The sequence below is a fragment of the Halyomorpha halys genome, unplaced genomic scaffold, assembly GCF_000696795.3.
Source record: "Halyomorpha halys isolate HHAL.00 unplaced genomic scaffold, Hhal_1.1 Scaffold72.1, whole genome shotgun sequence".
NCBI lineage: Eukaryota > Metazoa > Arthropoda > Insecta > Hemiptera > Pentatomidae > Halyomorpha > Halyomorpha halys.
Window position 1 is genome coordinate 269,401 of NW_027109364.1, and position 27,355 is coordinate 296,755.

At 29.7% G+C, this 27,355-nt stretch overlaps 3 protein-coding genes and 1 non-coding gene across 4 annotated transcripts in view; 1 reads left to right on the forward strand and 3 right to left on the reverse strand.

The window, feature by feature from the left end:
* The window catches only part of ergic53 (protein ERGIC-53), a 32,001-nt gene extending 29,554 nt beyond the window's left edge, over positions 1 to 2,447 (reverse strand). Inside the window, exons 1-3 of the mRNA XM_014438996.2 lie at positions 2,159 to 2,447; positions 2,016 to 2,072; positions 1,582 to 1,679 (exon numbers count right to left, since the gene is read on the reverse strand). Of these exons, the coding sequence (XP_014294482.1) occupies positions 1,582 to 1,679; positions 2,016 to 2,072; positions 2,159 to 2,321 (318 nt within the window). The 5' untranslated portion in view covers positions 2,322 to 2,447. The remainder of the gene's footprint in view (positions 1 to 1,581; positions 1,680 to 2,015; positions 2,073 to 2,158) is intronic.
* A 240-nt stretch (positions 2,448 to 2,687) lies between these two features.
* Pldn (Pallidin) lies at positions 2,688 to 8,974 on the forward strand. Its single transcript, XM_014439009.2, has 4 exons — positions 2,688 to 2,852; positions 6,011 to 6,095; positions 6,172 to 6,258; positions 8,699 to 8,974. The coding sequence occupies exons 1-4, from the start codon at positions 2,758 to 2,760 to the stop codon at positions 8,846 to 8,848; spliced, it is 417 nt and encodes a 138-aa protein (XP_014294495.1). The 5' UTR covers positions 2,688 to 2,757; the 3' UTR covers positions 8,849 to 8,974.
* On the reverse strand, positions 8,971 to 18,343 carry LOC106692817 (uncharacterized). The gene is made up of 11 exons (XM_014439008.2): positions 18,286 to 18,343; positions 18,191 to 18,203; positions 17,975 to 18,095; positions 17,755 to 17,890; positions 17,089 to 17,253; positions 16,864 to 17,017; positions 16,662 to 16,781; positions 13,515 to 13,664; positions 13,238 to 13,428; positions 10,291 to 10,364; positions 8,971 to 9,092 (listed from the first exon to the last, which is right to left on the reverse strand). Exons 1-11 carry the CDS (start codon positions 18,341 to 18,343, stop codon positions 8,979 to 8,981), a joined length of 1,296 nt encoding a protein of 431 aa, XP_014294494.1. The 3' UTR covers positions 8,971 to 8,978.
* Positions 18,344 to 21,723: 3,380 nt separating this feature from the next.
* Positions 21,724 to 26,359, reverse strand: LOC106692816 (uncharacterized). The gene is made up of 3 exons (XR_010843463.1): positions 26,218 to 26,359; positions 23,663 to 23,836; positions 21,724 to 21,771 (listed from the first exon to the last, which is right to left on the reverse strand). It is a non-coding gene; the product is annotated as an uncharacterized protein (transcript).
* Between the last annotated feature and the right edge of the window lie 996 nt (positions 26,360 to 27,355).

Sequence of the window (27,355 nt, forward strand, 5' to 3'; positions counted from 1 at the left end):
AAAAAAAACTCCATAATCTCAAGAAATAATGCAGATTTTTTATGTACATATTTTATGAACCTTGGTAATTATGTTAAAAAGAAAAAAAAAACAAAATGAATAGAAAAATGAGTAATGAAAACAACTAAAAAATGTAACAAGTTTTGGTAGAAGTTCTTACAGCATGAACAAAACTGAATATTTAAAAAAAAAAAAAAAATGATATAAAACCAAAAAGATATTAGAAGTTACTTAGTCCAAAAATAACAGATAATTTGATAATATACACAAATGTATAATAATACATTTATGCATCATACTTTATTTATTAAAAATGTATGTGTCAGTTTTACATGCAAAAAAAAATTGTACAATTTTAAAAATAAAGTTGTTTAAACTACTTGCATCTCTTATAATTTTTATTTTGAGATCTCTAATATTTCTTTTATTTCCCAAAAAAAAATCACCCAATCCTAAATTTTTTTTTAATATAAAATATTATGAAAGAAATTTTTTTGTTTTTTTAATACAACTTTAAACTCAATTCATAGGTTCAAATATATTTTTCTGAATAGATAATTAGAATTTTTTAAAAATTATAAGCAAGAGTCTCTACAACAATCCTCTAAAAGGGACATTTTAAAAAAAAACTTAAAATGATTAAATATTAAATAATCTCTCATTATATCATAAATTCAATTTAATTGAATCAAAAAATGAAAAAATTCCAGGAAACATTCTACTCCATTCCAATATTTTTTTGGCCATATTGCATGGAGCATGGAGGAAAAAGAGATTTAAACCATCAAAATAAGACAAGTTGTAGTTATTCTCATACAAGAGTAAAACTTAAAAGGAAGAAACAAAGTCATAACTAAGAACGATAATAAACATGAGCTGAGTCTAGTTTAAATTAAATTATAATAAAACCCCAACGCCATTATACTTTAACTAATTCATATTCAAATCAAATCATTCAAAAGATATAATTAAAACAAATTAGCTTTCACAAGCTTGTTAAAATTAAATGTTAACTTTGACAAGCTTATTAGGTTTAATTAAAACTTGGTAATGTAATGTAAATGACTCATTAAATAATATGAGAGATAATGTTTAAGAGCATTTAATTATAAGATTAAAATTATAAACTAGAACTCTTTTGTTCTTAACATAAAAAGTTATTTCCAATGAAAAAATAAATCGAGTTAAAATTAGTAGAAACATATTACCACATTCCTAGTATTGTCTAACAATTGAAATAGTGTGCTGAAATTTTAACTATTTAGAAAGCTACTTAAAAAATTAATATATTACTTTATCGAGCAATTTTAATTTTGATATATTCTTAAGAAAGTTAGAAATATGATGTAATTGGAAATATTACTTTTTAGTATTGGGTAGTAATGTTTCATAACATGCTAAGTTTTAAAAAAATTATCTAAAATGCAATAACTTTTAAAAAAATAAAGAAAAATATATCACGATTATGAATGTAACAACCAATAAAACTAGTAAGTCGTTCCAGTCAATAGGAAACATGCCACTTTTTAAAACTATTTTCTTTATATAGAATTGTCAAAATGCATGTTATAACAAATTTACCAAGCCGTCAGCTCCAATTCTACCTCTTCCTGTGACTCTGAACACTAAATCAACCTCCCACCAGTCAAAGGTAGTTTTCGACTTTGTCCATATTGCACCTGTTCAATGATAAGAAAGATTAGTAGTTAATTGATAAATGTATTTATATGAGAATAACTGGCATTTCAAGTCTAAGGGATGAAAAATTGCAAATGACACATAAATTATTTAGTTCAGATTTTAGTTTATCTATAAGAAAGTAATTTTGGATTGAGTTCACAAACATAATTTTAAAACTATCTAAGTAATATATATAGTGCACTTGTAATAGTTTTTTGTTGGAACAATACGTATCATATGCCAGTTGCAATAGAAACTTAAACTTCGAAAAACTAGCAGTTTACTTCTGAACGGAAATAGTTTAAGTATAAAAACTAAAATGATAAATAAATTACCTTTTTGACTTCTCAGGGAGGGTACCACTCGAACATTTTCAGCACTTGCAATGGCATCTGGAAATCACACCAAAATAAAAATGTATCCATAAATGCCCCAATAATGACATATTCAAATATGATTCTGTTTAAGGGTAACTTACTTCCACCATATTCCCAAAAAGGCACTGAACCATCTTTTTGGGCAAGATATGGGGGTTTAAAGGAATATTTGTACTCAAATTTCCTATGAGGTATGCTTCCTAAGGCCGTACATACATATAAAAATAGGAAAACGTTTAAAAACCACCATACTTCCGCACTCATTTCCTTTATGTCTTGTAAACGCACTTTGACTTAATAACATATGATTGAAGACTGAGAACTACAGAAGATAGTACATTAGTCGTTGACGTGGAACTAACTTAGGGGTTACTGAAAACAAAACGTTAACACACCTTTCAAGCAACGTCCAACAGATGACTCTCTGGTTGCTCACGAACGAATAAGAAATTTGATAACTTATTTTAAGACATAACTATTGATCAAACACAATTAAAAGAAAAATCATGACTGTTTCTTTCATTTCTCAACATAAGAATCAAACTAAAACATTAAAAATTTTATTTTAAAAGAATTTAAATAAATCGATCAACAAATATTAAAAAGTCGATACTAACCCTTTTCTATCGATTAGCTCGTTCAAAAACTTGAAAGGCTTCAATGGGGTTCCTCTTGTGTCAACTTTGATAAGTCTTGTGCAATGGAAGATAATGCTGCAAAGAAGTTTTCTTCTGGTTTTCTGGACCATTACGAACCGCCACTTAAGAAAATTGAAAAACAGCTAACGGATCTAACGTAAGGTATTTTTAATGGTTAGTGGATTTTATTGATATCTACTATCTTCGATCCATTGTCATTAAAAGTTCTCATTTATTAAAAAAAGATATACAAATATTGTTCGATTTACTAGTGGCATTGTTCCATTTTCTTTGTATAATATAAAGTAATCTAATTAAATATGTCAATCAAAAGTTACAGGTCAGGAGGCCATTACATTCTTATGTTTATGCTATCTCATTGAACTTTGTTCATGTGATATAATTTTTTATTTTTTTCAGAAACTACTTAGTTATTATTAAACAAAATCATTGTATGACACCTATATGGATCTTTTTTAAGTGGTCTATTGTCAATTAAAAAATCTATTTTGCACTTTGACCTTCCATCATAATTTTTTGGAAGATTGCTGATTGACCGCGTGTATCAATAAATAGAATATAGTCCAGGTGCGGTAAAATTAAACTCAAATAGTGATATGATGTACTGCAGGGCTAAAAAAGATACAAACACTTAACATAATTAAAAAAAGTAAATAGAAAATTACAAGGGTATACAATGAAACATAAAAATTAAAGGTTATAACAATAAATGAAAACGGAAATAGTAACAGATAAAAAGAAGAAGAATTAAAGAAACTACAAATTAAGAGATGAAAAGAGATAAGAACAAAATCAAGAAGGAGAAAATACAGAATACATATAATCTTAAATAATGTAATCTTTTATTTATATTCATGTGTTATCAGCTTAAGTATACATATATTAATTACTTTATTATTAATTTTTCTATTATATAATGTATACACTTCTGTATCCCATTATTTTAACTTTATTTCTTCTTTGTTTCCTATCCATGTAAATTTTAATTTTTTTTTTTTTGTTTCTTCTCCCCCTCTATTTTGTATATTATCATTTATTGTTTACCTAATTTTAATATTTTATACACTGTTTACTTTAACATTATTTTCTAATGTGATGTACTTAACTGCCATCCCCATTCCTCCCAATGCAAATGGTTCACTCTGACTTTGACTTCCGTCAAAACAGGTATGAATTATGTCTCATTCATTTTCTTCCTTTTTTTTTTTTTCTTTCTTGATTTTATTCTTTTCATCTCTTAATTTGTACATTCTTTAATATTTCTTCTTTTTATCTGTTACTATTTCCGTTTTCATTTATTGTTTATAACCTTTAATTTTTATGTTTCATTGTATATCCTTGTAATTTTTCATTTATTTTTTTACTTATCTTAAGTGTTTTTATCTTTTGTAGCCCTGAAACGTGGGGCGAAATGTTGGCTCAAATAAAAATAGTACATCGTATTATCGTTGTTGAGCAAGTCATAGTATAATAGAAGTTTATTCTGTATTTTAACATTGTGACTCGTCCAAAAATACTAGGATAAATTAAATGCGGAGTAGGACATAATTTTCCCTAAAACTTTCAATGTATAATTCAAACACAAAGTGTTTTCATTGTGACTTGAAGGCAGGAATTAAAAAATTATAAATGGAAGATGGTCTAGACGTGGTCTAAAGAACTCAAATAGTAATTAAAATATTTATTGTGAGCCTAAGTTTCACCCCATGTTGCGGGGCTAAAAAAGATACAAACACTAAAATAAAGTAACAAACTAAAAAAATAGGTAACATGAAATAAAAGTAAACTAAGGATGTGGCTCATTATGATTTAAAATATGGGAAAATTCATATAAAAAAGAACAAATTTCATTAAAGAAAATGAAAATAAAATGTACAGTGAAAAGTATAAATTACCAAGAATTACAAAAAGGTATAGCACAATTAATAAAAATAGAAATAATAACGAATAAAAAATTAGATTATAAAGAAATATAAAAATACAATATACACTAAAAGAGGGAATAAGAATATAAATCAGGAATCATAATTAGGTTAGTTCAATTTTATTTCATGTTATCAATTTGTTGGTATAGATTGTCCATCGCCCATGTTCACACCCATGTTCCTGCGCAAAACCAATCTTCCTTGCCAGCAACTTCCTTCCTGACATCTTAGATATCACCCAGGTCCTAGAACCACATGTAGCAGGTCCTATTACTTTCTCATACACAATAATCTTTCCCAAATCACACGTAAATCCATAACTGTACTCAAACAATTCCTGAGATTCCATAATTCCTTTCGGAACACCCGTCAGCTCCTAGTATCCTCTCTCGTCTTCCCCCACTTCGACTACGGTTCCTTGGTCTATGGAGGGCAATCTGCAGAACTAGAGTTGAGACTGAAAAGACTCATGAATTGTTTTTTAAGATTTATCTTTGGGTTCCCAAGGCGCTCTCAAGTCTCCTTCCTGAAGGCAATACTTCCTTGGTGTTTTCCTATTCCAAGTTCTTAACATCAAAAAGCCTACCTATATCCTTGATCTCCTCACTCTTCATTCATCCATCCACTCATTAAACACCAGATCCTAACCAATTGATATATATATGCCCTCCTATAGAATGCCGCCTTCTTTAGCAAATCCTTTGTCATACGTGCAACCTCCTTCTAGAATTCTCTTTCCATCTCCATTCGCCAGTCCTCATCCATTCTTTCCTTTAAACAACACCTATTCCTCCATTTATTGTATAACTAAACCTCCGCATCATTGTAATCAAATAAATAGGCATATCTTGATTAACATTATAAACAGTAGTTAAGCCAATATCCCTATGCAATTTCATTTTACTATCTGAAAACTTGTAATTGCTTGCCAGACAAAAATCTTAATGTGTGAACCATGTATTTATTTTTAGGGGACGTATGTCCAAGAATAAAATTATTTTTTCATTTCATTTCATTCAATAATCTTGATCCTATGAGACAGGGCTCAATAGTTATAAATTTTTCGGATAGCAAAGCAGCATCAATTTCTTGTTGTCATCTTTGTTTTCAGTTCCAACACCATTTCATTATTTTTGGTTTTTATTCCACCCAAAAAAAAGAAAGTAAAACTTATTACGCTAATAAAACCTATAAATCAAAATATTTGCCTTCATTCACAGTTTTGAAGGATTTGGTTATTCCTAAATTTTCTTACCTGATAGGAATTTTAGTAAAGTCTAAAAAGTCTTATCAGTTATTTGATAAAATTTAATATTTTAAATCATATATATTGCGTCAAACAAAAAAAATAAATTGGTCTGTTTTTCAGAACTAGACAGTGTGCAACTCTCACAGAGATTGAAGCAGAAAATGCGAAATTTAAATCTGTCGATATGTCTGAAGTCAACAATCTGGTTAGAAATCACATTTTTTTTTTTTTAATGCCTAACTTTTAATTATTAACTGTATATGGTTGTTTTGTTTTTTCAGTTTGCGACTATCAAAGAATATCAGTTAAGGTTAATGAATGTCAAAAAAGAAATGAATCATCTCACAGACAAATCATTTCAGTTAAAGGTAAACAAACTTTTATATTTTTATTTATTCATAGAAAGGATATGTACATACTGTAGTACATATTAAAATTTGCTATATGCTTAAGGAATGAGTAAATATGCTAGCATAAAAAGGGGAAAAAACAAGTTTTTCTACGTATTTTAGATTAGAATGATGAATTTTTTTAAATGTTTGACTAGTTTACAGTTTCCCACAGACAGAGTTGGGCAAAAATTAGCTATAGTTGAAATTATTAGCTAAAATTGCCATGGATACGACCCTTATTCATGAATGAACCATTGATAAGTAAATATTGTATCCATAACAATTGCCATGGATACGACCCTTATTCATGAATGAACCATTGATAAGTAAATATTGTATCCATAACAATTGCCATGGATACGACCCTTATTCATGAATGAACCATTGATAAGTAAATATTTTATCCATGACAATTGCCATGGATATGACCCTTATTCATGAATGAACCATTGATAAGTAAATATTTTATCCATAACAATTGCCATGGATACGACCCTTATTCATGAATGAACCATTGATAAATAAATATCCTATCCATAACAATTTTAGCTATTAGTTTTAACTATAGCTAATTTTTGCCCAACTCTGCCCACAGTTCAATTCCATCTGACTAAAGTTATTTTATGAGTACTTTATAAATGATTTTGTTTTGTTTTTATCCCTCTAAAAATAGAAAAGAACATTAAATTAATAGGTTGCATAATTCAGATTGGATATTACCTTTGTCTACCAATGGTAATTGAAGGTACTATAAATACTTATCTGATGTTTTGCTATGTCCGTTCCATATGAATTCTACTAGAGATATTTGGAGATGAGGGGCCTCCTCTTATTGATTAAAAAGAATAGAAAATATAAAACAAATAATAGTTATAGACAAAAGATAATAGAAAATTATAAAAAAAACAGTCAGAAGTCGAAAAAATAGTAGTGGAGGGAGGTGCAAGGGAAAAAGGAGTTAAAGGGTAATGTTTATAGGGTTTTTGGAGCCTTTCCTGCCCTGCCACCTCGCAGGAAGAGGGGATGGTGTGACTGATCAGAAGATAGGATTGAAGGAAACCGGGAGACTGTCGAAAAACTTGATGTGCCTCTGCTCATTTGTTTGTTATTGACAGTAATAATTTTTAATGTCTGTTGAGTAGCCTTAAAATAAGTCCATTATTGTTCAAGTTCTTTTCGTTTATGTCTCATGTAGTTGCCCAGGTCAGTCTTTGCCAATGTAGAGATTAATAATAACGTTCTATGTCTGGATTTAGTATCGGAATATTATTAAAAACACTTGAGAACAAGAATTGTATTTAAGTGTGAATGTGACAAATAGGATTTTTGGTTAGTTTATTTTTATCTTCCACCTTCTTACCATATCGTCAGGTGCTCTTTGACAGCTTGATAAGCGTTCTTAAAATCTGTAGCATTTTCATTTTCGACACCATCAAACACATAAAGTTGTGATCATATATTAATAATCCGAAAAATTAAAAGAAATCTATATTTGTTCTCGGAATTAGCTTAGAAAATTTAATAATTAGTTAAAAATTGATTACTCTTTTTATTAAATTTTATTTTCTTTAAAATAAACAGTTATATTTTTAAGTTTGACTAGACTTGAATATAAATTAAAAGATAATCAAAACCGAATATTTCATGTCCTTGATCATATCCAGTGGTTAGTAACTGCAAACGTTAAATTTTTGCAATTGTTGAAAATGATCAATAATAATTAAAAATGTTTAAAATTTGATTGCTGTATATTAAATTTAATTGTTGTTAGTTTTTATTTAAAGGAAGGAATGTTCTATTGACGATTGCAGTAGAAATATACCAACTGGTTCAATAAGGTACAAATAAAAAGTTTGAAGTGTCGTTGCAAAGTGACGTCTCTATTGGATGATGATAGCTGAATCATCAGAAAATATTACAGTTAGGGTTTCTGTTGAGACGTCTTTGCAATATATCTTGAAAAGTGTAGAACTTAATACACGGCCATGAGGTCCTCCAGCATTTGATCTGTTTTAGATTAGAGAACTTTGAACCTATCTTTAGCCGGAATCTACACATTTGCCACATGCCTCAAATCTAACTTGTACAAATGCTTGGTAAACAAAGAAAGTAACAAACATCAGTATCCACACTAGTCCATGCCATATCTGTCAAAGGTTTGACTCATGTATAATAAAACTCTTGGGCTATAATTTTGGACTCGAAACATAAAAGATATATAATCCACTTAGCGGTATCATTGTTGAATCATGACTTTAGACTCTCAGCCAGACATCAAACACTACTACTTCTATTGTTTAAAATGCAATATTGCAATAAGTAGAAACCCTTTTTATCTTAGAAATTTCTTATAAGATTGTTTGTATATTAAAATATTGCATAGTGATGTTTATTGTATAGTTATTTTTAATTACAGAAAAGAGCACTTCGGTTACAAGAACTGAAGCAGAGAGAAGCTCTTCAGAACGCTCACTACCAGGAAGCTCAACATAAGAGGGAACAAGATTTAATAGCCCGGCCGATTTCAAAATCTCGACAAGGCTCTAATTCTAATACTAAGCAATAATATTTTTATTACCTCGTTAATAATAATATTTTATTAACTTCCATTGTAAATATATAAAAAGTTCAGATTATCATAAACAACATTTTATACTGGTTATTTTTAATAATAAATATTTTTTTAAGCATCGATTTCACTTTTTATTCGAAAACTGTTCATACTGGTGTAGTTCTATATCACTTAGAGTCTTAGGAACCATTTCCATTGCTTTAATGAAGTCTTGAATAGTAACATCTCTGACGCCTACCTAATAACAATTAAAGATAATTTTAAAAAGTTTATTAATTAGTAATTTAGTATAAAATTTCATAGAATATAAATAACTAAAGTGTTGAATGTTACTGATATATTATGGAGAAGCACATAAACATTCTACTTAATACAAATTATAACTCATTTTTTAACATCAATAAGATAAATCAGGGGTCTTCAACCTGTTCGTACCTGTGGACTACAATTACTGGCTATCTGCCTGGAGGTGGGTGTCAATGTAATTTTTTTATTTTTTACAATAACAAAATAAACAGTAAATATTTTCATAATAGTAGCATCTCTACTACATGTACTGCCAGTTATCACAGTATATCTAGTGAAACAGTAACGTCATGACAGTAGCTTCAATACTGTTGCATGAACTATGCTTAAAAACACCCACAATGCCCCAATAATTATAAGAGTTAAAAACAAATATTTCATTTTATATTTATTTTTGGAAGATTATTGATTTTCCAAAAATAAATATTTCATTTTATATTTATTTTTGGAAGATTATTGATTGACCGTGTGTAAAGATGAAAGGAATATGGTCCGGGTGCGGTAAAAAAAAAAAAAAAAAAAACTCAAATAGTATATTTCTACTATTTGAGTTTTTTTTTTTTTTGCCCGGACCATATTCCTTTCATTTTATATTTATTTTTGTATGTTATTTTGGTAGTGACCAATCAATGTTACCATCTTTTATCACCTTTGATTTCTAATTTTGATTAATTCGTTATTACCAACATGGAGTAGAAGGCCTCAGGGAACTGTAAACATATTAAGTTATACGTACCTATAATTCAAAATTAAATAACACACATACTGTGATAGTACTGTATTGGTAGTCACCATGGGCTACTTAATCCCAACATTTTTTTATTTGTATCAAAAATTAAACATTGAACTAAAATTTATTTTGAGATCAATTATTATTTTAAACCATATCAATAATTTGTATGGAGTAATCTCTAAACAAAAATGATTTTATAACAGTTTTCCCTTAATTTTAAAAAATAAAAATTCTTTTAAAAACAATCCATTAATTTTCCAAGTAAAAATTAGCAAAGGTTTCGGAGCCTGCTGGCACAGGTTATATTAGGACAGCATGGTTACTTAGACCCCTTGTCTAAACCACTTTTACTCTCATAGCCTCATATCATCTCTATAATATATAATCCTTTAATTACCTTATCAGGTGGTATTTCAGATAAAGGTATCTTCACACAATTTGGGTTGTTAGAAGCACAGGGTATCCATTTCCCTTAAATAAATAAGTTTTATAAATGTTTATATAATATTAAAATATAAATAAATAAAGGAAAAATGGTCCGGGTACGGTCAAAATAACTCAAATAATAAATAAATTATTTATTGTTAGCCAACGTTTCACCCCACTTTATGCGGTTTCATCAGGGCTAAAAAATATACAAACAAATAAAATAATATAACCAAGTAAGAGAAGAAATAACATGAATAAAAGTTAACTAAGGTATGGCTAAAAATGATTTAAAATTAACTAAGTTAGATAAAGAAAATAAAAATAATTTGTACAGTTAAAAGTATATAAGTAAACAAGAATTACAAAAAAGTATTAGGCAATTAATGAAAATGGAAATAATAAAAAATAAAAGGTAGATAAATACAGTAAATACTAAAAGACAAAAAATAAGGGAGGAAATACAAATAAAAAAAAAAAGGTCAAGGAAAATAATCAATAAAATAGGACACCCATCTTTCTGAATGGAGAAAATCGAAAGAATGTGCTAAAGGCGGATACAAGGTAACAGGGTAAGGGAGTGGGGAATTCAAAAGTAACAAATGACATTAAATTCAAAAGCAAAAAGATATAAAATAATTAGATTTATTTTTTATTAATATACTTGTTTGAGAGTGGTTTAGTTTCTTTTTAAAACAATTTTGATCCTTTTTCTCTCAACTTAATTCTTTTTTAAACATCCGACGTTTCGACCACTCAGGTCATTTTCAAGGATTCCTTATTTTGTTTTCATTTTTTTCCTTTAAAATTCTTAAATGCCGGCTAATTGCCTTTGTCCCAATAAATTCTTCTATAAAATTCTTTCCCAAATTTAAAACTTTTATTAACCACTTTTCTCACTATGTTCATTTACAAACTCGAAGGTAGGTTCTGTTTGGAGTTTGTAAATGAACATAGTGAGAAAAGTGGTTAATAAAAGTTTTAAATTTGGGAAAGAATTTTATAGAAGAATTTATTGGGACAAAGGCAATTAGCCGGCATTTAAGAATTTTAAAGGAAAAAAATGAAAACAAAATAAGGAATCCTTGAAAATGACCTGAGTGGTCGAAACGTCGGATGTTTAAAAAAGAATTAAGTTGAGAGAAAAAGGATCAAAATTGTTTTAAAAAGAATACAAAATAATATTACTGTAACATATTAGGAAATTTAAGAAAATATCTCTAAGGACCTGAGTTCGAATCCGGCTGGGTAGAAAATTGTTTTCTGTTATACTGTAGTCGTGAGTCAACTCTTGTGGGTTCTGGAGCCCTCCTGGGGTCCACTCAGCCTCTTAAATTGGGTAAAAATCTGGCGGTCGAGCATGATTCTGACCAAACACCTCCTTGCACAACCGTTGGTCTAGTAACAGTACTTCCTTACAGAGTACTGAACCCCTGGCCCTTCTAGCCGTACAGATTTTAATTTTAAATATAATAAGGGGGAGAAAAATATATATACAAATACAGATAAAATGCAATAATTACTTTAAGTCTCAGTCAACACAATATATTTTGGACTCGCAAAAACTTTGTCCAGCTTGTGATGGAATGGCACTGGAGGATTGTTTTCATTTTTTGACATAAGTGTCCCGCGTATCATGAGAACCGAATCCGAAACATGCCAAAACTAAAAGCAATATTAGCCAGAATCAGTTGTATGAATTTCTGTCTGTACCCTCAGATAATTTATTTTATGTATCTCCCAGGCTAACTCTATTTGTAGGTTTGTATATTTGGAGGTTGCCCCATAAACAAATAAATAAATTATCATTATTATTTGATAAAATGCAATAAAATTTAAAAAATGGATGCAATAAATAAAATACTGTGAAGAAAAGAAAATATACAAAATGGAATAAAGGTATAGTATGTCCAAAATGAATTTGCCTGTAGGGCAAGGAAGAGAGCTTGCGCAGAGCTCTCTAGCTCCTCTCCCCCCCCAAAATCCAAACCCCTGCTACTAGGAATAAAGTCTAAAACAAAACTTTTTTATCAACAAAGTGATATAAAGTGAGTTTAATAACATTACCAACTATCCCCAAGATTCCAATAAATTCAAATAGAAAGTGAATATCTGTAAAACTGAGTTTTACTTAATCTTCTCCGCTAGACGCCATGATAAAGACCTGAAACTCAGGTCGAAACATCGGCATAAATAAATATTTTTTGTTTAGTTATGTTGTTTCTTAGCTGACCACACCCCCCCGACCAGCTTCTACAATCAAAAATACTTGTGGGTCGTGCAGAGTGTTTAAAAAATATATATGAATGGAAACGATTTTTAAACTGTTGGTAATTCTTATTATTATTTGATAAAATTTAAAAAATGGATGCAATAAATAAAATACTGTGAAGAAAAGGAAATATACAAAATGGAATAAAGGTATAGTATGTCCAAAATGAATTTGCCTGTAGGGCATGGAAGAGAGCTTGCGCAGAGCTCTCTAGCTCCTCCCCCCCCCCCAAAAAAAATCCAAACCCCTGCTACTAGGAACAAAGTCTACAACAAAACTTTTTTATCAACGAACATTGTTCTAGTTTGTTTTCATTATTAAAATTTTCCTTCACTTTTTTTTTTAATTTTCATTTTAACCATGTCTAGGAAAGGAAGTCGACTGAGTGGAGAGAAGACATAAGAGTGGTGGGTCAGGCGGAGAATGTTTTTTAAGTGCACCCTTCCCCCTCCTTTACCTACAGGCAAACTCATCTTAGATATACTATACAAAGCTGTTGTAAATTTATAAAATAAAAACATTAATCATAAAGCAATAAATGTAAGTATAAGATTTGACCGCTCCCGTATCATCTTTCTTTTATATATTACCCACAGTTAATCAGCGATCTTCCAATAAATAAATAAAACTTATAAAAAGTAATTACCTCTATGGAAAAGCCATGTTTGGCTTGTTTCCAAATCAGTAATTGGCTCTTGTAAAGCAAAGCTTGTCAAGTTTATCAAGTCTGATCCAGAGAATCCATTTGTCTTGTTTCCGATCATTTCCCAATCTGCTCCACTAATGTCTAAACCGATTCCCTCACACTTATTTTTAATGATTTCTATTCTTGAAGTTCTAGAAATATAAAATTTAGACAATTTGAATACATTTTTGATATAGAGAAATATTATAGGTTTTAAAGAAAATATAAATAATTATACCTGTCGGGTAGAGAGATATGTATTTTACATTGAAATCTCCTCATAAATGCCACATCAATATCCCATGGACAATTCGTTGCGCATATAATGAAACATGTATTTTCTGAACTCAAATTTTGGTCAAGCTCAATTAAAAGTTGGTTCTTAATACTTCATTTTAATATTTCCCAATTTTAAATGCATGAAAAATAGTAATTAGTCAATCAATAAAAATAATATACAGTACACTTTGGTGATAAGGTCTTAATCATTTGACTGTTTCATTCGAAATGTCAGTTTTGTGAATGACAGTAATGAAAAATGAAAGTGATAAGATCAGAATAAATATTAATTTAAATCTGTACTTATGAAATAAAACTCATAAAATTTATTTTAGTGGTAAAATTATAATGCACTGGGAATAGCTATTTACAGTAAGTAATTATGTTGTAATTTCTTATAAAATTTCGAAAATAAAATCAGAAGATGAGAGAAGAAATTGTATTTATTAGAATGAGACCATGAGGTCAAGAAGGACGAAAAATAGTAATCAACTATTTATCTATTTTCTGTTGACATATCGACCTATGTTGTAAGTGTTCATGAGTGCTGTAAGGAGGAACAGTGAACAGAGTTGCCTCAAATGACAGTTGAGATATAGCAGCTCTGACCATTTCCTTCTAATTAACTTACGGTCAAATATTTATAAATATATATATATATAATTGACCGTATAACTTAAATATAAGAAAATAGTCAGGGTTGGTAAAAAAAACAAATAGTTCTTAACTATTTAATGTCCGACGTTTCGCCCTACTTTGCAGGGATAAAAAAAATATAAAAAACAACTAAGAATATTACAACAATGAGATAAATTAAGGTAGGATAAATATTATGTAAAAATTGAGTGATAAGAAAATTATACATACAAATAAAAGGAAGGAAGACATAAAATAGTATTAATATAAAATAAACTTGAATAAACAATAATAAGAATAAAAAATTACATAACAATGGTAAGAAAAAAAATTATGTAAAATATACAGTTAAAAAAGTACAGGAGACGTATATAAAACGAAAAAAAAAAAAGGTAAAAATAAAATACAAAAAAAAATAGTATTTTATTTATGTTTTTTTTTTTTCGTTTTATATACATCTCCGGTACTTTTTTAACTGCATATTTTACATAATTTTTATTTTTACCTTCGTTACATTATCGTAAACAATTTACGTTTTTATTCTTATCATTGTTTATTCAAGTTTATTTTATATTAATACTATTTTATGTCTTTCTTACTTTTATTTATATATAATTTTCTTATCACTTAATTTTTACTGGAAGATTATTGATTGACCGTGTGTATAGATGAATGGAATATGGTCCGGGTGCGGTAAAAAAAAAAACTCAAATAGTAGATAATTATACTATTTTATTGAGCCAACGTTTCCCCCCACGTTGCAGGGCTTTGTCAGGGCTAAAAAAGATACAAACACTATAGTTAAAAAAAGGAAAAAAAAAACAAAACATAAGTGTAAAATAACAGGGGTATAAAATGAAAAGTAAGATATAATAAGAAAAATAAAGGTTGTAAATAGTAAATGAAAATGGGAATAGTAACAGGTATATAAGAGAAGAAATATTAAAGAAAGTACAAATAAAGAGATGAAAAAAGAAAATATATTTATTTATTATTTTCTATTTAGTATTTTCTTTTTTCATCTCTTTATTTGTACTTTCTTTAATATTTCTTCTCTGATATATCTGTTACTATTCCCCTTTTCATTTACTATTTACAACCTTTATTTTTCTTATTATATCTTACTTTTCATTTTATACCCCTGTTATTTTACACTTATGTTTTTTCTTTTTTTTTTCCTTTTTGTAACTATAATGTTTGTATCTTTTTTAGCCCTGACGAAGCCCTGCAACGTGGGGCGAAACATTGGCTCAATGAAATAGTATAATTATCTACTATTTGAGTTTTTTTTTTACCACACCCGGACCATATTCCATTCATCACTTAATTTTTACATAATATTTATCCTACCTTAATTTACCTTTTTGTATTTTATTGTTGTAATGTTCTTAATTTTTTTTTTTTTTTTTAGCCCTGAGGAAGCCCAACAAAGTGAGGTGAAACGTCAGACATTGAGTAGTTAAAAACTATTTGTTCTTTTTTGACCGCAACCCTGACCATCTTGTTATATTTATAAATATAAATTGCAGTTATATATGAGTATAGAATGATGTGTAAGTATGATATTTCCAAGTCGATATAATGTGTTCGGTGCCGTTCATAGTAAAGTGAGTTTAATAACATTACCACCTATCCCCAAGGTTCTAATAAGTTCAAATAGGAAGTAAATATCTCGCATTTGTAAGTTAATTTTCTAGAAATAAATTTAGATATTGGTTTAGTTTAAAAATATTTGTGGGTCGTGCAGTGTGTATAAAATATATATATGAATGGAAACTATTGGTAATTCTTAGTACCTTTAATTTAAATAACCAATAATTTTATTATTATTGTGTTGGGCGTAATAAATAAAAATAATCATTAAGGAACAAAAATGGTTTTAAACTATTTATTTGCTGACTTTTTGCTGAACTTCATCAAGGCTAAAAAAGATTTGTTGACTAAGTAAGATGACAATGAAGTAAACTAAGGTGAGGTTAAAAAGGATTCAAAATGAAAAGGAGATGTAAAAATAGAAAAGTAGATATTAGAGTTAGTTTTCCATCTCTTGGTGTGTACAATTTTGATTTTTCTCTTATATCCACTTTTATATTTCTACATGTTATTACTTTTCCTGTTTATTTTAAATCTAATACTCTGAGTTCTTTCTTTTTAATATATATTTATTATTTTGCATGTTATTTTTATTTCTTATCGTTCATTTTTATATAACTTATCAATTATATTTACATAATTTTTAATTCCACTTTAGTTTAATATTATAGTCATATTATTCTTTTTCAACATACTTTCAGTTGTTTTATATCCTTTTTTTAGCACTGAAAAGTGTGACAAAACTTCAGGAAATGAATATGTTCCTTTTTGGCCGCACCTCCAACCATCTCCTTCATACTCAGTTACGGTCAATCATTTTTGTATGTAATAAATTAATCAGTATTATAGTTTCTAATGCAAGATAAAGTGCTATTACCTTCTTGAATGATCTCCTTCCCTATCATTTCGCCTTCGGCATATACTATCAATCTCATCAATAAATATTAAGCATTTAGATTTATTCTTTCTAGTAAATTCAAAAAGATCCTTTATCATCCTAGGAAATTAAAATTAAATATTGATGAAGTTATCAAAATAAAATAATAACTCAAGACTTAAATCACATGTAATTATCCTACTTTTCTGATTCCCCGATATAAGAAGACAATAAATCAGCACTCGATATGCTATAAAACTGAGCTTTTGCTTCGAAAGCTAATGCGGAAGCTATTTTAGATTTTCCTGTTCCAGGAGGTCCATAGAGTAGAATTTGACTCCATGGTTTTCTTCCTCCTAAATATTCATCAAGATAAATGAATTTAAAGTATTTGTTTCAATCAAAATATTATGGGAATAAAATTTACCTGTAAAAAGTTGAGGATACTTTAGTGGATGTAAAATTGTATTTTTAAGTAATAATTTAACATTTTCAAGCCCAATGATATCTTTCAGTCCATTCCCAGTTACTTGGCGCAAGGTTGATCTAATTACTTCCTGGCGATATTCATAATTATTATCCTTTAGTTTTCCTAATGTGTTCCATTTACATCGATTAATGTGATAAATCTATTAATTTTTATTTTTAATGAAGCGAAGATTGTTGACCATGGATAATATATATGAGGAGAAGATGGTTCAGGTTGTGGTCAGCGAAGAACAATAATAAGTAAAACCCTATTTATTAATCCCATCATTTCGGCCAAAATTTCTAGCCTACATCAGGACTAAGACCAAAAAAACAAGATAACAACCAATGAATAAAAGGGTATATAGAAAGATAAGGAAATAACTAACATAATGGATCAAAAAAATAGTGTTAAAAGAGATGAATAGTTTAAGAATTATAAGATCTTATTTAACTTTATATTTTGTTTCTTTATTCTACTATTTTACTTATTTGTGTTCTTCGCTGGTCAGACCCCCAACCATCTTTTCATATATATTATCCAACCCCAATCATCTTCTCATCATAATTTTTATTTCATTATTATTATTTATTGTTTGTTTAATGGTTAGAATGTTTTATGTACCTTTTGGCTCGGACCCATCTTGGCATTGTGAATTATTTACATTTAATTTACTTTCAGAGTTTACCCCTGAAGAATATGCAACTCTTATTTTCTCTTGTTGCCACTTAACCTGATTTAAAATGTTTTCTAGACACTCCTAACAAAAAAAATAAAATAAATATCTCAACAAATTAAGAAAAAATAACAAGGAAAATTAATTTATTATCACTCTATAAGTTACAATTAAATATTCATCTGTTTCTATTGAGATAAGGGTTGCTAGATGAGATGTACAAATATCGTAGTATGTTAACAAAGTTGGGGCATCTTCTTCTGAAAATATTTTATGCAAGTTTTCAAATCTGAAAAATGTAATTGGAGTTATTAAATACTTCCATAAACAGGACTACTTACTCAAGAAACAAATAAATGTTTAAAATTGTATAATAAAACTTACATTTTCACTGTTTCTGGAAAAATAAATGGTAATTATTAAATAAGTGAAATGATTTTAATTTTTAAGATGGTAAAAACTTGAAATGGTTAATTTACCTTGGTATGTTTGACTTGTATCTTCTATTTTTATCTCCATTGTATTATCTGAATCCATCTTTTGTAAATAAAAATTATAAAGAAAAGTTATTTAATATAAGTGTTATCAGAGGAAAGCGGATCAATCCATTCTGGTGGATTGAAAACTTTATTAAGAGAACACAAAATAAAAAAAAAAATTAATTATTATAGATTTTATTATATTAGAACATAGGCTAACAGAATGATTACTTTTAAGCTAACCATTTAACTTTTTTTATAGTTGAAATAAATGTCTATGTTTTCCAAGCATTTCGAATTCTTCAACAGTGAAGATTTGAAAAACAGTGTTGTCGAATTGTATGAAAACAATAAATAATAAACGATCAAGATAGGATACTAGATCTGTTCCAACAATGTATTCTGATAGTCCGGAATTTTACGGAGCATGCGCAGTACGAGGGTTCCCTTCAAGACCTGTACTGCGCATGCTCCGGAGAGTCGCAATTTGTTGGAACAGACCTTAAACACCCTCGTCCAAATTGGTTTATATAATAAATAGAAATGATTAAAACAAGATTGACAACTTATTTATCATGTATCTTCATTTAAAATGAATTCGGATAGGAGAAAGGTAAAATATACCTAAAATATTTCTAGTAAAAATTATTATACACCCTGAAAAAGTATTTGCTGTAAATAGTATCGTTAATTCTATTTGAAAACACAATTTGTTTATTGATATAACGATTATTACCACAATATATCACACTTAAAAACAATGATCCGCAAAAAAATAAATAAAATGAATCAGCATAATATTCGCTTTAGATTCTGGTCGTGAGACGTCAATGGGAAATAATTTTGGTAAATATTTCTTCCTCGTAGTGAGACTGCTTTGGAAAATTAATTTTTACCATTTACAACAAATAGTTTGTTCTGGTATTGCAAATCAAATTGTTTCATACGCTGGAGTGAAAAATTGGGTATTGATATCGGATTCCACAGTGAATGTATTGATACAATAAAGGAATAATTCAACACACTAATAGACTTTCTGTAGATCATATTGAAAAAGTATACAAATCAACTAATTGTGCTTTAGTTTTCCACTAACTTCGAAGTCATTTCTTGTCAAAAAAAAAAAAATTAATTATCACTACTTGCGTAAAAACTCTTTAAACTTCAGCCTTCAATCATCCATAAATAATCAACACGTCATACGTCAGTTGCGTCCGCGAGGGTTTCTCCGAGAGCCGCAATCCCCCCCCCTCCTACCAATCTTTAATTGGCTGCAGTATTTTTATTTGGAAAATTGTCATTCAAAAATGGAATTGTTTTGTTTGACACTTGTCAGCAGTTTTCTTGTTTGATCACGTGCCTTGAGTTTTTCACACTTATATATTGTCAATTTGTATTTCTGTTATGAATTGAGTTAATCCAATCTGATACATGGAAAAGTTATCTGAACTGGATAGTTTGTTTGGCACAACTGGGATCAAAGGATCGCAGAACGAGAAATGAATTATTTTTTATTTATTTATTGTCTTTTTTTTGTCCCCCTCCCCAGCATTTCTGAGGGGTTCCGCAGCAGTGGGGTGCCCCAACTAGGGTTACAAATGTCACAACTTAATAATCTTCATTTTTTTTTCTCACATTTTATTTCTTTACAATTATTTTGGGGCACCATTTAATTTTAAAAGGGTGTAATTTTGCACTGTAATGCACCCCAGCATTCGGGTGAGCACCTTTCAGATGGGGATGCACCTTATCCATGTCCCTCCTCCTCCAGTATGCAGCCTGGTCCAACCCTCCTGGTCTCAGTCTGCATCTTCTTCTCTGTCCTCATCTTCTATAGGTGGATCGCTGATCCTGGGGGGTCAAACCCTTCCCAACTAAAGAGCATCGGGCCAACCATGCTCTCAGTTTTAAATGGATAGTGGGGAAGAACTTTCTCAAAGTGGCACTGTTCTGGCTCGCATCGGTTCGGGTTCTTAACAATCCTCTCTCCCTCCATCCAGCACCTTCAGATTAATGGAAGTATATGTATCCTTCAAATACCTGGAGTCGACAATAGATGGGAATAGTGAGTCGGAACCAGAGGTTAGGAGATCTGGTCTTGCAAGAAGATTGACCAGAATCTTGCACCCAGTCCTCTGGAATACGGTCATCTTAGCAGACAACATAAAGTGAATTTCTTAAAGTATTGTTGAGTCCTCACTTAACTATGCTGCAGAAACCTGGACACTTAACCCAGGACTCTACTCCAAACTACAAGCAGCAGAGATGAATTTCGGGAGGAAATGCCCGAAGATTACCCTCCTGGATAGAATCAGGAATGAGGATATCAGAAGCAGGCTAGGGGTGATCGAAGGAGCAGACTGAAATGGTATGGGCACTGTCAGCGGATACCAGAAAGTAGGTGGCCGAAGAGACTTCTGAAATGGGAACAACCAGAAAGATGGAGGAGAGGAAGACCCTGAACCCGGTGGAAGGACTGCGTGGAGGAGGACATGGCCGGTAGGGGACTTGAGGAGGAAGATTGGTGGGATGGATAGAAGTGGAGGGACGCTCTGACTTAGACAGGCAACCCAATGAGGGAAAAACCTGCAAAAGTAAAGTATATGAGCTGAACAATTTTTTTTTCTTGATTAAGCAAAATTTATTAATTTTTCCAAAACACTAAACAGGAAAAAAATCCTAAATTAAATTGTATTTTGAAATCCAGCAAATTTTTTGTCACATTTTTCTTTAACACTAACTTAGTTCAAAATTCCAACTTTAATTGGTTAACATCTGTTGGATTTATTATTCAACTATTCATGTTTTCCAAAATGGAGGTGGTCTGTGGTGAGGATTGTAGTTTGAGAATAACCAAGAAATTTGGCCAGAATGTCTCAAAAATGTTAAAAATTATCATTTTGATTAATATATATTATTTAATAATTAACAACTTAATGGTGTAAGAAATTTGTAGATGAAAGATCTGGAGGAAAACAGCCAATGCAATAAAAATTATCAATGGTAAAATCAAATTTTATTAAGTAGTAAAAAATTATAATTCTCTTCATATACAAAACATTACCTATTATATAATAAGCAAAATTACAGTATATTTTATTTAATTTTACATTTATATAACAGATCATATCAATATACCTGGATATAAAATTAAGAATATGTTCAAACTAGGCTTAAATATGAGCTACAATATTATACAATATCAATTCAATAAAATAATGGCATTTGATAATACAAAAGTAATTAAATAAAAATGTCTTCATTAATCACATTTGAGATTCAAAACAGTCAAATTATTATCACACTACGTAAATAAAATGTATACACAATAAAGTCATGCAGTGCTGCGAGAAAGTAATGGCCTATTGAGTGTCTCCAATAGACTTCCATATTTACCACTTGTTCTTAACAGAAAAAAAGCCCATTTAGCAGTCATGAACGTCCAAACTGATGTGATAATTAAGGAATCTTTTATTGGGTAAACAGCTGCAACAATTAATAGACAAACATAATTAGATAAAAACTTATAGTTATATTCTTTTAGAAGGAGATGGTTAGGACTGCATCCAAGAACAAATATAGTCTTCTACTATTAATTGATTGCCGACGTTTGGATCAACAATATATTGGTCTCCATCATAGTACAAGAGCCAGTAAGAAAAAAAGGCAGTACTTTCACCCCAATTTTTGATTACTTAACTGAAAAGTTGGTATAATTACTAATTAAAATTGATGAGTCTGCCAAGTATAGGTAGGGAGAATACAAAAATAGCAGAAAAAGAAGAGTAAATTTGCTGAAATATTAGCCCTAATAGAGCTATTTACATCCAATAGTTCTCAAGATATAGTCTTTTAAAAAGCAACATTCCATAAAAATGTACTGAAATATCAGTAGTTAGTTATTTTATTTTGAGAAATCTATATCTCAGGCACTACGTGACGTACAGATGTCTATTAGCAATCAAATTAAAGCTAGTTTAATGTACTATAAAGTAGTTTATGACCTTTACCTTCATAAAAATAGTAGTTTTCATAATATTTGCTAAAATAAATTGACTTATAGTTGTTCAGACATTAAGTATGATTTATGAAAAACTTTATTTCAGAAACCATAGGACGTACAGATGTCTGTCAGAGCTCAAATTAAAGCTAGTTAAATTTATAATAGTTAACTATGTTTATCTTTGTAGGAGTAGTAGTTTTTATGATATTTGACAAAATAAACTCATAAAATGCTAATTTATAGTTGTTCGTATAAAATGTTGTATTTTTGAAAAAATATATCTCTAGACTCATAAGACACACACATGTCTGCCAACACTCAAAATAAAGAAAATTTAACTTACTATAAAGTAGTTTATGACACTTATCTTCGTAGGAGTAGTAGTTTTTATGATATTCACATATGAATATAAATTTGGAAAATGAAATACTGATATTTCAGTACGTTCCATACAACATTTTTATGAAATGTTGCTTTTTAAAAAGCTATATCTCCTGAACTATTAAACATAACTTCCCTATTGGGGCTTACATTTTAGCAAATTTACTCTACTTTAAATGATGCTCTCTTAGATTTTCTATTGTTGTTGGTAGTTATACTCTCCGAATAAAAAATTAATTATTTTTATTATTATATCTAGTTTCCAATTAAGTAATCAAAAATTGGGGTGAAATAACTGCATTTTTTCTCCTCTTAAACTCTTGTACTATATGGGGCACCAGCCCAAATGTTATGAGATGAAAGGATAATCATGTATGATGAAAAGTGGATTGTATCTGACAACAGGTGTCGGTCAGATATGGTTAAATGTCAACAAAAGATCAGAATACATGCAAAAACCAAATTTGCACAAAAAAAAAATTATTAGTTTCTGTATGGTGGTCAATGGGAGGAATAATTCATTTATCATGAAGAGGTCAAACCATCACATCCACATCGTATTGCAGTGATATTGACAGAATGTATCAAAAACAGTCTAGGTTAATCAGAAGGTACTTAAACTCTTACCATACCTCATGATTTATGACAGACAATGAAGAAACTTAACAAGCTGTGTTACGAAGCATTCCATACCCACCTCATTCACGAGACTTACCTCCAACAGATTTCTATCTCTCCAGAAATTTGGACAACTTTCTTAAAGCTAAATTTTTTGAAAATGGTTCTCAGGTCAAAAGGGAATTTTCTATCTTAATTTCTCCTGAAAACCCTAAATTCTTCAGTTCTGGGACTAAACAGTTGATAACACGTGGAAACTCTTTTTGTTCTTCTTGGCTGCAGCCCCGATTCGTTTCATTTTTATGTTACCATTAATATTATTTATATAAAAATAAAAGAAGAAGAAATATATTTAATTAATAAATAAATACTTACATAAATGTTCGAAGAATATCCTAAATATAAACCAACCAAATATGCCAAGGACACTAAAAAATATTGCAGCAGCTAGTGCTTTTATAGCATCCATTGTTTCCTCACTATGCCATTCTTCTAATTTTTCTTTAAAATACAAATAATGCAGATGGAAGTTCAAAAGGGCAAGGCAAGCTAGAAACAACGGAAACAACACTAAATACAAATTTACACAAAGATAATGACGGAATAGCAAAGCATCAACTAAATTAACTTCATAATAATTTAAGTTCCACAAATTTCATTGTCTAATCCCAACTAAATTATCTTCATTATAATCTAAGTTCCACAAACTTCATTTTCTAATCCCAACTAAATTAACTTCACTATAATCCAAGTTCCACAAACTTCATTTTCTAATCTCAAGACATGCATTGCTACATTATTTTTTTAAAAGTTTGAACAACCTGGGCCCTGTTTCATAATGAAAGCTAATATTATTTCATAAATACAGATATATAAGGTTGGGATATAAGTCCTTTCAGTTTTTTGGGATGAAAGAAAACTAAGTATATTTTGTACATAATATTTATTTTAATTTAAAATGTAATGTCCCTTATTTTCGATAACCTTACCCCATTTCTCCAACAGCTGAATAATCCCATGTTAGAATGTCTGTGGTTTATTAGCAGAAAAGTGATCAAGGTGCTCCCAGACATCCTGTTTGTTTTCAAACCGCTTTCCACTTAAGGAATTTTGTAGAGACCGGAATAAGTGGTAGTCACTAGGAGCAAGGTTCAGTGAATAGGGAGGGTGGGGCAAAGGATCCCATCCAAGAGCTAACAATTTATTGTGGGTGACAAACTAAGTGTGGGGCCTAGCATTGTCATGACGGAAGACGACACCTTTTCGATTTGCTAGTTCTGGGTTAAATGTTGTTCCAGGTGGTTCGCTGCTGGGTCTACAAGATTTTTTCACACCACATTATCGTAGACAATCCACTTTTCATCCCCTGTCACAAGTCTTTTAAGAAATGGATCTTTTTTTTTTAACGTTTAGCAGTGAATCACAAATGGAAATGCATGTTGCCAAGTTGGCCTCGGTCAGAGAGTGGGTCCCCCAAACATCAAGCCTAGAAACATAGCCGAGCTTCCACAAATGATTTTCTACGCTTGTATGTGAATGGACCTCTGGGATGAATTTTGATTGACTATCATCTTAACATCAATGGATTCAATTTCTTGTGGGTGACCATGTCGTGATGCATCGTTTATCTCAAAATTTCTTTTTCAGGAACTTGGCAAACCAATTTCGGCATGTGCGCTCTGTTAAGGCATTATCCCCATGGACCCCGCATATTTTTTTATGTGACTCTCCAGTTCGCTTCCCTGTTTTGTAGTAATAAAGCAAAATGTCTATAATGCACGATATTTCCATCCATCTTCTCAGCTGGATCACAAACACAATACTGATCATAACAAGTGTCAACAGACATAACTGTTTACATATTACAAATAGGATAAACAATCCTCTGTTGGGATTAATTGCATCAGAAATATGTGACATATTATAAACAAAATATGAGTACAAAAACCGAAAGGACTTATTTGCCAACCCTCTTTAAAATACAAAATACAAGTATTTTGTATACTTGTATACAAAATACAAAGCACTAATATTTTTTGTTTCATAATGAGGGCAACTATAAGTGATATTATAGGATTTAAGAAATAAAAACATGTAAATTAGCGTTGTACAAGTTAGTGAAACTGTACAAAGTAAAAGACTAATATATAAAAGGAAGATAGTAATAAAACTACTCACTAGGAGCCAACATTTTGCCCCACTTGCCAGGGCTAAAAAGATACAATTATGTAAAAAAGTAAGAGAATAAATAACAGAAATAAAAGTAAACTAAGGTATGGAAAATAAAGATGAAAAATGAAAAGTATAAATAAACAAGAATTACAAAAAGGTATGAAACAATTTATTAAAAAGGAAATAATAACAAAGAAATATAGAATTACAGTAAACACTAAAGGATGGAAAATAAGATAAATAAATTACATCCATTATCTTATACCATAAATATCCATTTTGTCTCAACATTTTCATTTTCTTATTAGTCCACTCCTACGTTCCGGACATTCTTGAGAATAACTTATTCTAAATATCACAGCTACAATGTAGTCAAAATGTTGCAGGCTATTCTACCTTTGTCAAATTATAATTTAGTCTATCAACTTATTGATTATCTTTCTAATTTACTTTTTCTAATATCCAATTTGCATCATCTATTATAACCTTATCTCTCCTTTATTCAACAATACAATAAATAATGTATTGAATTCCCCCAAAAAAAATTTTAAAAAACAAACAATGATTATTTAACAAAATAATATCAATAGAAAAAAAAATTATCCAAAAATATTTAAAGAAAAATACATTAGAAGTAGAAGAAATTGAAAATGAAGAATAAAACAAAACAATATGTTATGTAAAAGTTTAGAGTGATGCTAGTAAGGGTGCAATGTAAATATAAACAAAAGTGAAACTAAAAAAAAAATTGTCCTCACCAGATGTACAGGCCCAAAAAACTGCCATACTATTTCCATAAAAATAAAATACGATACTGGCAGATATGCCCAAGCCTACTCCTATAAAACTAAAAATTAAACTGCACAATGTTCCGACTTTCGACATTATTAGGTTTGCAACTTAGTTAGTAGTTAGTTAAAATGATATTTATGGTAACATAATCCACAAAAATTGCAATAACATTCAACAACTACGTTGCATTATGGAAACAGATAATTTGGAACTTATAAATAAAAAGTCATAACAAAGAACATCCATAGAGTAATGGAGAATCAAAGACATAGAGCTTCAGGAAGAAAATTAGGAGGCATCGACTAAACCCACTTTGTGACTACTATTGAGAAAATTATATCTAAAATGAAAATATTATCCAATTTAAAATTAAAACTCCAATTTTTCTTATCTATATTTTATTTAGTGTTTATACATATTTTGATCGACAGATATATGGGATAAAATGTTTTCTGAAGTTAATTCCAGAAATTAATTTAAACACCATAAGCCAGTGAATCGAAACTGAAATACGATAATAAATTAATTTTTGTTAGTAAAACATATTTGATTTGTACATAGCAAATATTAATATTTAATACTTTCAAATAACAGAATCAACTAAATATACAACAATACCGGGAGACAAAGAACCACGATTTTAAAATGGTCTATACTTAGGGGGTGGTTTCAGCAACATCCAGTAAAACTAAGATTTTTATAACTTAGATTTGTCCATGAGTTTAGTAAACTTTGGTAACTTTTTTTTTCGGGCAAGACTCCCATTGGAGTCCTATACTGCCTAACCATGGTTGAGGGTCAAAGTTTTTCATTTTGTGGGACCGCCAATTAAAGGAAAAAGTCAACGCCCCAGGCCGGATTCGAACCGGTCAGTGACTGGCCCTTTTGGTAACTTAGTGACCTGTTTCTGGTCTACAGTTTTGCTTATCAGATTACCTGAAACTGAGATAACAACTAAACTCCACAATTCCTATCGCTAATGTTAGTAATTGTAATGAGGTGTAGATAGTTGACCGTAGATTAATGATTGGAGAAGTTTGTCGGGGGGTGCGGTCAGCAAAGAACAACATAAATAAACAAAACCATATTTATTTATTTTATGCC

Excerpts from the sequence above, each read along its gene's own strand:
- Pldn (XM_014439009.2), top strand. The coding sequence starts at position 2,758 with ATGGAAGATAATGCTGCAAAGAAGTTTTCTTCTGGTTTTCTGGACCAT. Across the intron at positions 2,853-6,010 it reads AAACAGCTAACGGATCTAAC|AACTAGACAGTGTGCAACTC; the intron begins GTAAGGTATTTT and ends TCTGTTTTTCAG. Across the intron at positions 6,096-6,171 it reads TGTCTGAAGTCAACAATCTG|TTTGCGACTATCAAAGAATA; the intron begins GTTAGAAATCAC and ends TTGTTTTTTCAG.
- LOC106692817 (XM_014439008.2), bottom strand. The coding sequence starts at position 18,343 with ATGGATTCAGATAATACAATGGAGATAAAAATAGAAGATACAAGTCAA. Across the intron at positions 13,665-16,661 it reads GAAGGAGATCATTCAAGAAG|TATTAAGAACCAACTTTTAA; the intron begins GTAATAGCACTT and ends ATTAAAATGAAG. Across the intron at positions 10,365-13,237 it reads AACATGGCTTTTCCATAGAG|GGAAATGGATACCCTGTGCT; the intron begins GTAATTACTTTT and ends TATTTATTTAAG.